At 39.4% G+C, this 13,768-nt stretch overlaps 2 protein-coding genes across 4 annotated transcripts in view; both read left to right on the forward strand.

Annotated features, from left to right (window-relative positions):
• Positions 1-2,804: 2,804 nt before the first annotated feature.
• Positions 2,805-6,597, forward strand: ciao2b (cytosolic iron-sulfur assembly component 2B). 2 transcript variants are annotated; one of them, XR_013809826.1, is made up of 6 exons: positions 2,805-3,040; positions 4,048-4,127; positions 4,418-4,543; positions 4,906-4,951; positions 6,098-6,332; positions 6,487-6,597. XR_013809826.1 is itself a non-coding variant. In XM_079690755.1 (5 exons), the coding sequence occupies exons 1-5, from the start codon at positions 2,914-2,916 to the stop codon at positions 6,196-6,198; spliced, it is 480 nt and encodes a 159-aa protein (XP_079546881.1). In that variant the 5' UTR covers positions 2,805-2,913; the 3' UTR covers positions 6,199-6,597. The 2 variants fall into 2 exon arrangements, 1 of the variants encoding a protein (XP_079546881.1); XM_079690755.1 differs by having other exon boundaries at positions 6,098-6,597.
• A 2,315-nt stretch (positions 6,598-8,912) lies between these two features.
• The window catches only part of wipf1b (WAS/WASL interacting protein family, member 1b), a 31,324-nt gene continuing 26,468 nt past the window's right edge, over positions 8,913-13,768 (forward strand). The window contains exon 1 of one of the 2 annotated variants that reach the window (XM_079687523.1): positions 8,913-9,068. The gene's annotated coding sequence lies outside the window, so the exon portion shown is untranslated. The remainder of the gene's footprint in view (positions 9,069-13,768) is intronic. The other variant, XM_079687525.1, reaches the window with a different exon arrangement.

A 13,768-nucleotide genomic window follows, 5' to 3' on the forward strand; every position in this document is an offset into this window, starting at 1 on the left:
TCTCCCATACCCACACACATGCACGCCCACACCCCTCTCTTAAAGGGACAGCGATCTCACTCTGCATGACCCCAAGGTCATAACACACTGTCGCTATTTACACCCGGGTGTTGTACTGTATGCATCTGTTCTTGCTCTTTCTACGATTGCTTGGTAAGGTTACCTGAACATCAGGGACAAAAAACACCTGTGCTATATTGTGAACATGGCTGTAACGTAATAAATGTCCCACAGACCCCCCTGATGAAAGGGGGTTAATTCATCTGCCACAACAGTCGGAAAGAAGTTATGAGACGTGATGAGCTTTAGTATGTTTATTTACAAAATACCACAACTGTAAACAGTTTCTTAGAGAGACAAATTATGCTCATTTTCAGGATCATATGAGTATGTAGTGTCTCTACTGTGACATGTCTCCATGCTTTAATGTTAAAACAGCTCTTTATTTTTCTTATACTGCCTGTGCTGCAGCACCTCTTTTCACCCTCTGTCTGAAACCAGAGCCCACTCTGCTCTGATTGGTTAGCAGGTTGGCTCTGATATGATTGGTCAAAGCTCTGGAACAGTCTGCCCCTACATGTGAGGTCGGCCCAGGCCCAAGGTTTTTTTTTGAAATCTTTACTGAAGACACACTTCTTCTCTCTGGCCCTCTAGTCAGAGCTGAGTATGACACCTGACTATTCCCTGTCTTTTTTTTATATTTCTGTTGTAAATTCTTGTCCTTTCTTTCTGTTTTTGCAGTTTCTGTTATTGTAGTGTGCTTTTATTACATGTACAGCGCTTTGGCTCGACCAAAAATCGTTTTTAAATGTGCTCTATAAATAAAACTTTATTTTATTTGATTGGTCAACTGCTTAGAGAACTCCTATCGGAGAATGTGTTTGAGCGCTAGCCAATAGCAGCATGGATGTTACGTCACTATCGCTTTCTACAAAACATGTATAGAGGGCAGAGCATAATAAGTTACTTAAAGAAAGTTATAAACAGAAAAATAACAGTTTATATCAAATTAAGAAAGCTCAAAAGTACAAAAAGTACAAATCTAGCAGGAGCAACAGTCATGCATGCACAGTTAGCATATGAGCCCTAGAAAGAAATGAGCACATACATGGACATCAGGTGTACAGCTCGGGGCCCATAGAGATAAAGCTGTGGTTCTATATACATAGGGGCTCCACTGTGTGCTGAACACGTAGAACATCCAGAGTTAATTATCAAACACACACACAGAGCATGACAGCTGTAGGACAGTCTCCACACACAGTCAGCTGTTAGGAATAAAGACTAGTTTAAATGCAGGTTTTGTTGAAGCAATCCCTCTCTCACTAGACACAAGCATTGTTCATTTTCCACAAATGTTTTGACCTCAAACTGGTGATCAATTTTTTTTTTCTCAGGAGGACGAGATGTCATGTCAAAACACTCACCAGGACTTCGTGCTGCAGCAAATTCTGGTTTGTTATTCTGGCTGTGCTCAGCAGTTATCTGAGGATCTTGTTTGTTTCTTTTCTGCAGCATGGGGACATATTTCTTAAAATTGTACAGTGTCGTATTCAAATGCATGAGGATCAAGTGCTACCACATGACGTTGTAATAAATAATAACTGAATTCCTTCAAATAGTAAAGAGAGAGGAGAAACACACCATCTTGCTCAACAAATGTGACTACAGTAAGCATATTTTCACATGATATTATCTTATATATAAAAGCCATCTTTCATAACACAGTAAAATGGGATTGTGAATCTTAAGGTTGCCCGTCCAAATTGCAACAATTAGGGAAACAGGTTGCCCTTTCCTCGGCTGCTGCCCTTCTGCATGACATTTACATTACAGAGTGCCATGTAGGTGTCAGCAGCCATATGCAGCCTCATTATATAGCATGCACATTTTTTGAAAAGGTGAACATGTTGAGATGAAGATTTCATATCGACCAGCAGTAGATCTCCAGCAGCTCATTAAAATTATGCATCAGCAAAAATCAGTATCTTTTAAGAATCTGAGAGTGAAGGTTATAGCATTTATTATTAGTTTATTTTCAGCATACTGCAGACTAGACAAACTTGACTTCATATGGTGTTGCTGCTGAGGGATAAAATAATCAGGTTCTGCCATCTGCAGGACAAACAGGAAGTCACAACCAGACATTAAAGGGACATTTTACCCCATAAGGCTTGGCATTCGTTCAAGACATCACATTGTACGACTAAACAATTTAACGGGAGGCGTCTGGCGCAGTGGATTAGTGCGTAGGTGTTCGGATCAGGGGGACACAGGTTCAAACCCCACTGCAGTCAGCATGTCGTTGTGTCCCTGGGCAAGACACTTCACCCCAAATTGCTCCTGTGGGGATTGTCCACAGTATTGAGTATATAAGTCGCTTTGGATAAAAGCGTCTAACAAGTGACATGTAATGTAATGTAATGTAACGCAAAAAGGCATCTCACAAAAAATAAAGAAATGTAAAAAACGGAAAGAAAGCAGTTACACAGTGGGTACCAGCCCAATAAATACAATTAAGTATATCTACCTATGTACGCTATGTATGTATCAAATTATCTAAGTGTATTATGTATGTATACATACATAATACACTTAGATAATTTGATGCAAAGCACTTTTGTAGCAATATGCAAAAATATAGAAAGTATCTAAAAATGGCTTCAGAATGTAGGACTTTTACTTGATAATGGGGTATTTTTTGTATTGTATTTCTACTTTTTAAGTTAAGGATCGAAGTAATTCTTTAGGGTGTTCGGTGCACTGTCACTTTAAGACTTTCTCTCTCGCACTTTCGGACCTTATCGCTTTCCGTAGTTTCCGGAAGTGTGCTGCTGCAGTTTGTTGTGATTGTCCTGCACCGCTGCTTCTCCTCAACATATTGTTTACCTCGGACTAAAATAACCTCTCAAAATGTCTGGAGGAACCACTCTGGAGAACGCTAACCCGGTGATCTTCCAGCGGTCCGGAGAGAGGCTTCTGGCGGACACAGACGCGGATGAAGACGTCCATGATCCCATCGACGATAGAGAGATCTTCGATATCCTGTTTAAATTCTGCTCTGGTTCAGACTGGTTTCACACCTGACAGATTGCACATTGCTATACATTGCATAATCAAATCAGAGTTTATCGATAAAGAGACACTTATTTGTGTATAATGTTATATTTGCCGTTGCATCATTTCTAAGATGATCGCTACAGGGAAAAGTGCAATATTGTAAGTAGCCTAACAAAGTGTGTCAAAGTGGTGGAATTACTATATTTCATTTAAGTATTATTAAGATGCAAACACATTTATTTAAATATAAATTAAAATAATAGATCAATTAAGTACATAAAGTAGTCATCATGCAGTATGACCCATTTCGGAATTGTTCCTATTATATTATTTGGTTATTATTATAACAAGTGACATAACTGTAATTCTGCTGCTAGCTTATGTTAAATGATATATTTAAATTGTATATCTTTGGTTATATATACAGCTAGTAGGAAGCTTGTGAGTTTCCCCCGGGGAATCATTCAACTCTGACTAATATACAGTATTATATCATTATTTATTTGTTGATTATATTATTATTATTGATTTGAATCTTTAAAGTAAAACATTGCAAATGACTGTAGCAGAGTAAAAATGTAATAGAATCAAAGTATAATGGAGCAGAAAAAGGAACCGAAATAGATGTTAAAGTTCCTCAAAATATCTTGTGTAATGTACTTGCCCCACTGCATATCATGTCTAGTATAATGTACTACATCGTAAGCCATATGTTTGTATACCTTTTTTGAACATAAGTTTTGTTTAACAATATTAACCTGATCATTTGACCACCAGAAGTAATCAACAATTTGAAAATTCCATCATTACCCTAATCTAGTTTTTTCAGACATTTCATTAATGCTTTAATAATACATAGACACAGTGATATTAAAAGTCTTCTATAATACAGTGAAATAATAACATAATGACTCTATTACGGTCCAACACCCCAACGCAGAGTGTGTGTTTTTATCGTGTTGTTTTGAATTCCTTAACTAAAGCTACATCTGATCAGATCCATCAACGACCCGGAGCATCCTCTGTCTCTGGAGGAACTCAACGTGTTGGAGCAAGTCCGAGTCAAGGTAGGCGTCTTTAGATGGGTTTTCTGGTGGGTTTTTAATGGATAACTAGAGGGTGAATGGATGAACAGCAAGATAATCTCATTTAGTGAAGACAAAAGGCACATTTCAGATACGTCATTCTTCACTTCGAAAAGGGTTAACTACTACTACTACTACTACTACTACTACTACTACTACTACTACTACTACTACTACTACTACTACCTACTTCCTTAACAATTAAAAGGACATGTAATATGTTTAGTGTGTTGTTTCTGAAGTCCTTTTCTACCTGCTTGTTTTTGTCTCAGGTTAATGATGCAGAGAGCAGTGTGGACGTCCAGTTCACTCCCACAATCCCCCACTGCAGCATGGCGACGCTTATCGGTCTGTCAATCAAAGTGAAGCTGCTACGCTCCCTGCCCGAAAGGTTCAAAGTACGTGTGTGTGTGTGTGTGTGTGTGTGTGTGTGTGTGTGTGTGTGTGTGTGTGTGTGTGTGTGTGTGTGTGTGTGTGTGTGTGTGTGTGTGTGTGTGTGTGTGTGTGTGTGTGTGTGTGTGTGTGTGTGTGTGTGTGTGTGTGTGTGTGTGTGTGTGTGTGTGTGTGTGTGTGTGTGTGTGTGTGTGTGTGTGTGTGTGTGTGTGTGTGTGTGTGTGTGTGTCGGTAGGATGCACATTTACCTCCCCCTCCTTTGATTCAGTCGTAGCTTACATAAACAACATGTCATACAATATGGGTTTTTATTGTTTTGTTTTAATTTTCCATTCCAAACCTTGTGTGTTTTTATGTTTCTGCTCAGATTGATGTCAGCATTACACCCGGGACGCACGCCTCAGAGGAAGCAGGTACATTTTACCCAGAGACAGCAGGCATGATGGGATATGACTTGGCTTTTTAGCCTTTTCTTACTAAATAAAGCCACTTTCCTCATTTAAGGAATGTAGTTTCAATCAATCAATCAATGTTTATTTATATAGCCCAATATCACAAATGTTACATTTGCCTCAGTGGACTTCACAGTTTGTACAGAATATCAGTATGACAACACGACACCCTCTGTCCTTAGACCCTAACATCGTACAAGGAAACACTTCCAGAGAAAACCCACAGTTTAAAGGGGAACATGGAAGAAACCTCAGGGAGAGCAACAGAGGAGGGATCCCTCTCCCAGGACGGACAGACGTGCAATAGATGCCGTGTGTAAATCGGAGAGATAATACATTTACAACATAGGTAGACCAAATGTCTGGAAATGCATGTGTCTATAATAAGAAGATGAATCCACGAGGATGTTAACAATCCTGTGGGAGCCATCAGGGAAGTAGTATGATGAGAGTCAGGCAGGATCACAGAGACAGGTTCAGCCACGACTCGAAGTCCAGGACTCAGATCAAGACTCAGATCAGGACCAGGAACACAGTGACAGGTTCACGACTCGAAATCCAGGACTCAGGACCCAGGATCAGCCACGACTCAGGATCCCGGCGTAGATAGACACCACAAAGAAATTTGGGGGTAGCTGGGTTATTCGTAACATGAGAGTACACAGGTACAGACAGAGAGAAAGAAGAAGTAAGTTTCTCACTCAATTTGTTACCAAACAAAAGCAGAGATGGTTGTAACACGGCATCACATCATATCAGCAAACATTAGGGATACACTTTATCTATAAACGCAATAACAGAAAAAGCTTTGGGGTGAAAACACTTACTTTTTATTTATTGACTTGGTTTGTCCATACTGAATGTGTACTTTGCTCAAAATGAGAATGAATGACTTTAAGGTAGTATTAGTAAAACAAAACCCAGTGCATATTAAAGGACAGCAAGGGCATACTTTAGCTACCTGGCTCAATAAATCCAGTTTAATAGGTCAATCAAATAATAAGGTGAATATAATCCCAGACAATAAATAAAAAAATGAGTTATTAGACAATATTTCCAGTTTTATGACTTTATTGTCTGATGTGTCTTTTTCCTGATGTCCTGCAGTGAACAAGCAGCTGGCGGACAAAGAGAGAGTGGCAGCAGCGTTGGAGAACTCCTCTCTGCTGGAGGTGGTCAACCAGTGCCTCACCAACAAGAGCACCTGAGCAGCCAATCAGCTCTGTCCTCTCGTGCTTTCACCGACTCATCAGCCAATCGGGTTTGAGGACACTGAGGCAGCAAATCAAAGTCCAGATCCTACAGAGTTCATTCATTAATCGGCCAACAGGAAACTCTTTTTGTGAGTGTGTACAGTACACCTGAAGGGAGAGCACACTGTTTATCATCATGCAGGATATTTTGGACACGGTTTATACTTTTATTTGTGGATTTTGTGGTGTTTTATATGATTAAATATGTATTCTAACATATGCAATGAATCTGTCTTATTACAGTATTTGGACCCAAGATCTGTCGCCTCAATCCTCACCTGTATATAATATCCATGCTTTTGGAATTTTATGATAATTGTACAGATCAGAAATTAAAATGAAATAATGAAGATACTTCTGTGTGTTTTTTTCTCCCGATATGTGTTTATTTAGATTTACAAACAAACAACACACGCTCAAAATAAGATGTAGACGTCATGACTTTATCTTCTGATTGAATATAATATGTATGAAAATTCACTTGAAAATCTGACATCCTGACAATAACAATATTGATGTATACCAATTATAATAATAACTTTATTTGTATAGTACCTTTCATGCAATAATGCAGCCCAAAGTGTAAAAAAAAATGAAAAATTACACCAGTCATGTGTGTCACAATTAAAAGCCAGAACAATGAAATTAAGTAAAAACTGTGTTTTACTTAATTACGGCTGTTGCTAGGGAAATCAAATTTAAATTATATCAAGTGTAATTAATAGCATTTAAATTCAGCCGGGGATCCATAAGAGTGCTTGATTGAACTACTTTATGATTGTGCTGGTTAAATTGATTGTGTGTGTGTGTGTGTGTGTGTGTGTGTGTGTGTGTGTGTGTGTGTGTGTGTGTGTGTGTCTTTGTGTGTGTGTGTGTGTGTCCTTTGTGTGTGTCCTTTGTGTGTGTGTGTGTGTGTGTGTGTGTGTGTGTGTGTGTGTGTGTGTGTGTGTGTGTGTGTGTCAAGCCAGATCGGCTGTTCTGAGATTTCCACACAGGAAAACAGCTTATTAAAATATCAGCATTCATCCAGCAGGAGGCGCCTTCATCCTGTCTGCAATCTCAGAGGAGGAGGAGATCGATGATGAGATGTCCATCAGATCTGAGGAGGAAATCTGACCCCAGCAGAGTGGTCCAACATGCTTTTCCACCCACTCTGCCTCGTAAACTTATGCAGCTAGGCTTTCCTTTAGGTATTTATTAACCAGATAAGACACTTATATTTCACACAGAAAGAGGGAAAGCAACACTGCCACAAATCTCTAACTGGATGTCAAAGTGATGTAAGGTTTACAGAAATAAGGACTGTGTTAGAATCATTATTCTCCCAAAAATTCAGTTTTCATCATTGGTTGCCTCATAGAAGCCTAGTACATTAAACAAAAGGAACAGAAATAAATATTACCACACTTTTGGACCCAAGTGTGTGCTGATCACACAAAAAAAAAAGTATAATTAAATATTTAACACGAAGCTCATTGTGTAATCTGGAAATGCACGTAGTTGGCAAAGAGGCTTATATAATCCAAATTCTGACCCCAAGTGTGCTATATGGTTTCACTTAATGCACACTCTCAGAGATACTAGCATGACCATAATAAAAGTAATAAAAGTGATATTTTAGGACTATTGATGACACCAGAAAACCATACAGTAGAAAAGCATTTAAAAACGATTGGCCTTTAAGCTTTTACATAACTATTATGAGGTTATTATTTAGCCTACTTATTGTATTTTTATATGTCTTGCGGATAACGGATGTTGTTCTTTAGCCCAGACTAATAAAGTAGTCTTTCTTGTTCCACATCTGGAAACATTGCATCACTGCTAAAGCCCGGATAAGAGAGGCAGCCGCACAGCTGCAATAAACCCAACCCAGAGCCGTTTGGAGTCAGGGTTCAGTCTACCAAAACAAGGAGGAGGAGAGAGGGAACAGGAAGCAGCCACTGCAGTTTAACCTCCTGACAAACACACTTAAAATACACTATACGTGTACTAAGTTACATTAACACATGCTGAGTCATTTAAGATAAGCTCTTCTTTTTGTAGTAAATGTATCTGCCGTGTAATATAAAACAAGAAAGTAGACAACATTAAAAATGCAAAAGAAAGAGTTTCTTGATACAAGACATGACTTAATCTCAGGTATGTTTATAATATAAATTAAAAACAAACTAATGTCATACATGAAACATCAGGTTGCGTATTACAATAACGTATATAAACCAAAGCAAGCAGACTAGCTACTTCTTAACTAATTGTTAGCCACTGTTATCTATCAAGCAAAACCTTAACCACCTCCTCTTATCTTTTGTACATTTTAGAGTAGAAAAATCATACATAGTGTTGTAAATATATTTTAAAAAACAATATCCAACTATAACAACTATAATTATAGTCAATATAATTATAATAATTATAATACATTAATTTATTCTCTATTTAATTGTTCATACAACAGGAAAAAAGTTGTTCATATTAATTAAATGCACATATAGTCATGTAAAAAGAAGATACATGTTAGTGACGGTTGACTATAGCAAATGTATTGTCTAATTTGGTTTGAATAACAATCCGTTTTGTAAGAGGACACTGTTTAGAAACCTAAGTAACATTTCAACACACTGTACTGTAGTAACCCGACTTCCTCGCCCGGCGCTTAGCAGAGGCTGGACTGAACCCTGATTATGCATGGCTCTGGGTCGGTTTAGCTGTCTGCTGCCTGCCTGCCAGTCTTCTGCAGACTTCGTGCTGCACACAGCTCCTCCACAGCCAACATCAGCATATTGAAGAGGAAAACCCGTGCACAGCGTTTCATACTGACACAGGTACGTTAAGAACTCTTTATCTGTACTTCCGTGTGACTTTTCTGCTTGCGTGCGAGTGTGGAAAATATCTCGAAGTGAAGCGGAAACCGTGAGACCCGAGATTGGTTCACAGGCAGAAAAATAAGTTGTCATCATCCTCCAGAAAGCAGCAGCTGGGACTGATTCCAGCAGGGATGGCGAATCAATTGAGAGGAGATGTTTACCTCGCCGTCTAAAGAAGCATTTAGTCGGGTTATTAAACCTCTGTCACACAGAACAGGGATCTCGCAGGGTTTGGGCAACAGGCCAAGGGCTGTGCTTTCTTCCTCTTACAAATGATGCTCTTGTATTAGCAGTTTTTCCTCTGTTTTCACAAACTAGTATGCTGTGAGGAAGTAGGCAAGATGAACATAAGGCATGTGTTGTGAGTTGTGCTGTTGCCAAGTTGAGAGCTGCAGAGAGAAGGAGCTGAGGGAACAGACTGCAGAGCTTTCACATGTTGAGTTTGCTTTTCAAAGAGCTTTGTAGGCAGTAGGAACAACTGGTTGGCGCACACACACACACACACACACACACACACACACACACACACACACACACACACACACACACACACACACACACACACACACACACACACACACACACACAGACACATGCGTCAGATTGAGATATCATTCACATCATTAAGTGGCATATCCAGCCATCTAAGGAAAAGGAATTTGTTTATATATATGTGTGTGTGTGTGTTTTGTCGCAACCTGTTTGACAGAATGCCATTTGGCTGCAGGCAGTCTTATACAAGGACAACATAGACACACACTCACACACTCTTAAGGCTGAGCTACTTCTGTAAACATTTAGTTATACAAACTGCTTTGCATAGAGGAATTCAGCGTTAACACACACTGATGTGACACTATTCCTATTGGGTGACACAGATATACAAATATGTTCTTCTTCAGAGGCCTGTCTGCTCACCTTCTTATATCTGATACTGTAGTTGGCTCGTTCTAGCCACCAATGGACTGTTCAAGTGAGAACATACCAGTTTGACTTTTCTTGATATTATGCAACTGTTCTTTTTTAGATGAGTTCTCCTTTTGCAGACGTATAGTTATGTAGGTGAGGGATGTTAAAGATGCTACATACAACATCTAGTCCAGGGCTAAAATAATAATCATAAGGTAAATAAGAATATCCTTTCTGATAGCGGTATCCTGTACTGTAAGACATTTTATATACAGTCATTTGTGTTTGTTTATATAAGGAATCCTCATTAGCAGATGTCTTCCTGGGATCAACACCTGACATACACTGCAATACACTTTACATGATAAACATTAATTGCATTAATACATTTGACATTTAAATATAGTTGTCTACAAGTCACACTATTTCCCAAACATGCATGCCTATGATGAGACAAAACTTAACACACACTTTATTTCATGATATTTCCTAGCAGACATCTTTGTTTAGATCAGCATTTATGTTTGGATTTAGGAATATACAGGTAGAGTCTTCTTGTGCCTGTCTACATGAAGAACAGTCAGTAGGACAATTTACAACTATTTGCACCTCTTAACAACAGAGCATGTCAACTAAATATCTCAATACTGTAGGTAGACTTCTGAAGCCACAGTACAATCACAAGGACTTATGGGAATGTTGACTTACAGGTGTGACCCTGTTGACATTTGTGTGAGTTCAAGTAAAGTGAGTCTCTGTTGTTGGCCAATTTCTGGATTAGTTTCACATCTAGACATTTGGTTCTTCGATTTAAAATGATGTATCCATTTAAAAATGAACAGAGAAGTTGGGAGCTACTGCCAAAAAGTCCTCAGAAGGTTTCACCGATTCGTATTCAGCCAATAACCATTTAAAATGAGTTTGGATTGCTTGATCTGGACGGCTTATCGGAAGCAGTTTGGGGCGGAGTGTTTTTCTTAAGATCACTAAAGATACAAAAATATATAGAAAAACATTTAGAAATCCTTGATTTGTCCCGTTGTGTATATATAGCTAACGTATTAGAGTTTGAAGAAAGCCCATGCTAATACAATTAAGTAAGTACACATGAGCAGTGGCATTGCACAACAGTAACACAGGAACCAGAGGAAGATACGGCCATCGCCTACTTTTTAAATTCAGTATGACTTCACTTTTTCCACAAGTAGTTGGCAAGTCATTTCACTTCATCTTGTGCCCGACTTGGTAACGATTTTGAAACCTATTTTAAGAGAACCTTCAAGCGATACATGGGATGGTTTTGTGGTGTTTTGTGAAAGCAATGGTGGTTGCATTGACCCCAACATCCTAATCTCGGTCCACAAAAAGGTCCCTCTTTAAGCTATATGTTCATTAACTTAAGGTTGTTTGAGATCCACTGTGAGCGGACCTTATCGACCTCTTTTAAAAGGAATTAGATGCAATAACAAGGAGCCTATGTTTAGACTTGTGGTCGGCCTCTGTTTCTTCATTTTTGGGGCTAAGCTAGTTCCTGTGCTGGCTGTCACCCAGCAGAACTCTGTGCTGATGCTGTTCAGTGATTATTGGATCTCATCTGCTCTTTCTTAGGCTTTCCTTTTAGAAAAAGAAAAAAAAGGTTGAGGTTTTGGTCGCTGCACAGCAGAGGAGGCTTGTTTACGACATCACGTTGCCTCTGGTTGTGTGTGTCTCATTCATGAGCTTCGTCACAGAACTAGTTTTAGTTCATTGTAGCTCCGAGTTCTTGGCATTCCTGAAAAGCTCACTGGGACGAACCCAGCGTTGGTTAGGAAGTGAGGGGCTGGGTGACTCTCAGCCACGTCTCCCACACGTGAACTGAAATACATCTCATATGCATTAAGAACAGATGCCATGTGAGAAGAATTTCACCACTTTAGTGTGTTTTATGCGCAGTCAGAGAGAGAGAATGTGTGTGTGTGTGTGTGTGTGTGTGTGTGTGTGTGTGTGTGTGTGTGTGTGTGTGTGTGTGTGTGTGTGTGTGTGTGTGTGTGTGTGTGTGTGTGTGTGTGTGTGTGTGTGTGTGTGTGTGTGTGTGTGTGTGTGTGTGTGTGTGTGTGTGTGTGTGTGTGTGTGTGTGTGTGTGTGTGTGTGTGTGTGTGTGTGTGTGTGTGTGTGTGTGTGCATAAAGCAACGCTGTGCTGTGTGCACTCTGTTTCCTGTGTAGAGCATGTGATCCTCTCATCTCTCTTTCCATACAGCACATAGATATACTCATGACCCTCTGCTTCATGTGTTGTAGGCGCATCAACGCAGCCATCATTTAAACACAAATTATGTTTGTTAGAGAGATCATAATGCACTACAGCTAATACATGAGGAAATGAAGTAATGTAAAGTATCATTCGTATTGAACACTAGTTGTATCACTGTCATTTCCTTTCATTTAGCTGATGCTTTTATCCGAGCAACTTAGTGCCTTAAACCGTAAAGATACAAACAGAACAACAAGAAAAGTGCTGATGTATTTACTTCATATCAGCAAAAGCATTGTAAGTGCTGAGGCAATACTTTCAAATGGGCTAAAACCTTTTGAGTGCAATTTATTTTATTTTATCTTGTGTCCAAGGTACAAGCGAAACAGGTGGGATTTTAGTTTTGCTCATTGCCGCCCTGATATCAGTGGTGTCTTGGCATTTAAACGTTTGTGAATGTCTCAGAGTGTTAGAGTATTTGAAGGGCATTGTGTGTCCTCTCAGCTCAGCCTTCACTATATGAGTCATGCATGGTGTGATGCGTGATGTGTGATGCGTGATGTGTGATCACAAAGCAGCTGAAGTGAGTGAGTAGCCTGCAGGCGAGCGGCTCTACCGTTCATGTGACTGTGACACTGATGGACAGGATGGAGGGCGTAATGATCTCCTCCCTTATGACTTGTCTTTATAGAGTATTTTGAGTCAGTCACTGATGTCATTTGGTAGCATAGAGGAAATGTTGAAACCCAGGCCTGCCTCTCTTGCACCACCAGGCTGTAGTTCTGATACGGCTGGAGAATTAATAGGTCTCAGATTCAATGATATCTGATATTTCTGCCCTTGCAGATACACAGTACACAATGAGTCAGTGTTTGAAACGGATGCTTCAACATGCTGAGGAGCTATAGACCTCCTTCTGTTGGCCTGAAAATGCAAACTGTCACATCATACTTACAAACTACCAAAAAATAAGCTTAACATTTTAAATAAATAAATACATTTAAAGAAATTCACCTGTCAGTTAAAGAGGCACTATAATTATTTCCCTTTCCTGTAGTGTTTTGTATAGGTTTTAGTGCATGTAAACGGTCTGCAAAGGCTACAATCCCTGTGTTCCCTCCAATTCCTGGACATTTCTGCTTCTAATAATCAATCATAACAAAATGGATTGATTCCAATCAACAGAAACTGCACATTACGAGTCTCATTTAAAGGTCCCATGTCATGGCCATTTCTGCTGATCATAATTCCATGGTTGAGGTCTACTCGAATAGATTTCTATATTCTGCAATTTTACAAACTCTACATTGGTTTCTCATTGTGTGTGTGTGTGTGTGTGTGTGTGTGTGTGTGTGTGTGTGTGTGTGTGTGTGTGTGTGTGTGTGTGTGTGTGTGTGTGTGTGTGTGTGTGTGTGTGTGTGGAGCTCCACGGATTGGTTCATTTGGACCATTTGGGTATGGGCACGTCACTGTACTCAGGAAGAAACTAATGGAAAAAGAGAAATCTCCAACAAGGCG

This window comes from Notothenia rossii (assembly GCF_949606895.1).
Source record: "Notothenia rossii genome assembly, chromosome: 6".
In the NCBI taxonomy this organism is placed as follows: domain Eukaryota; kingdom Metazoa; phylum Chordata; class Actinopteri; order Perciformes; family Nototheniidae; genus Notothenia; species Notothenia rossii.

Excerpts from the sequence above, each read along its gene's own strand:
- ciao2b (XM_079690755.1), top strand. The coding sequence starts at position 2,914 with ATGTCTGGAGGAACCACTCTGGAGAACGCTAACCCGGTGATCTTCCAG. Across the intron at positions 4,128-4,417 it reads TGGAGCAAGTCCGAGTCAAG|GTTAATGATGCAGAGAGCAG; the intron begins GTAGGCGTCTTT and ends TTTTTGTCTCAG. Across the intron at positions 4,544-4,905 it reads CCCTGCCCGAAAGGTTCAAA|ATTGATGTCAGCATTACACC; the intron begins GTACGTGTGTGT and ends GTTTCTGCTCAG.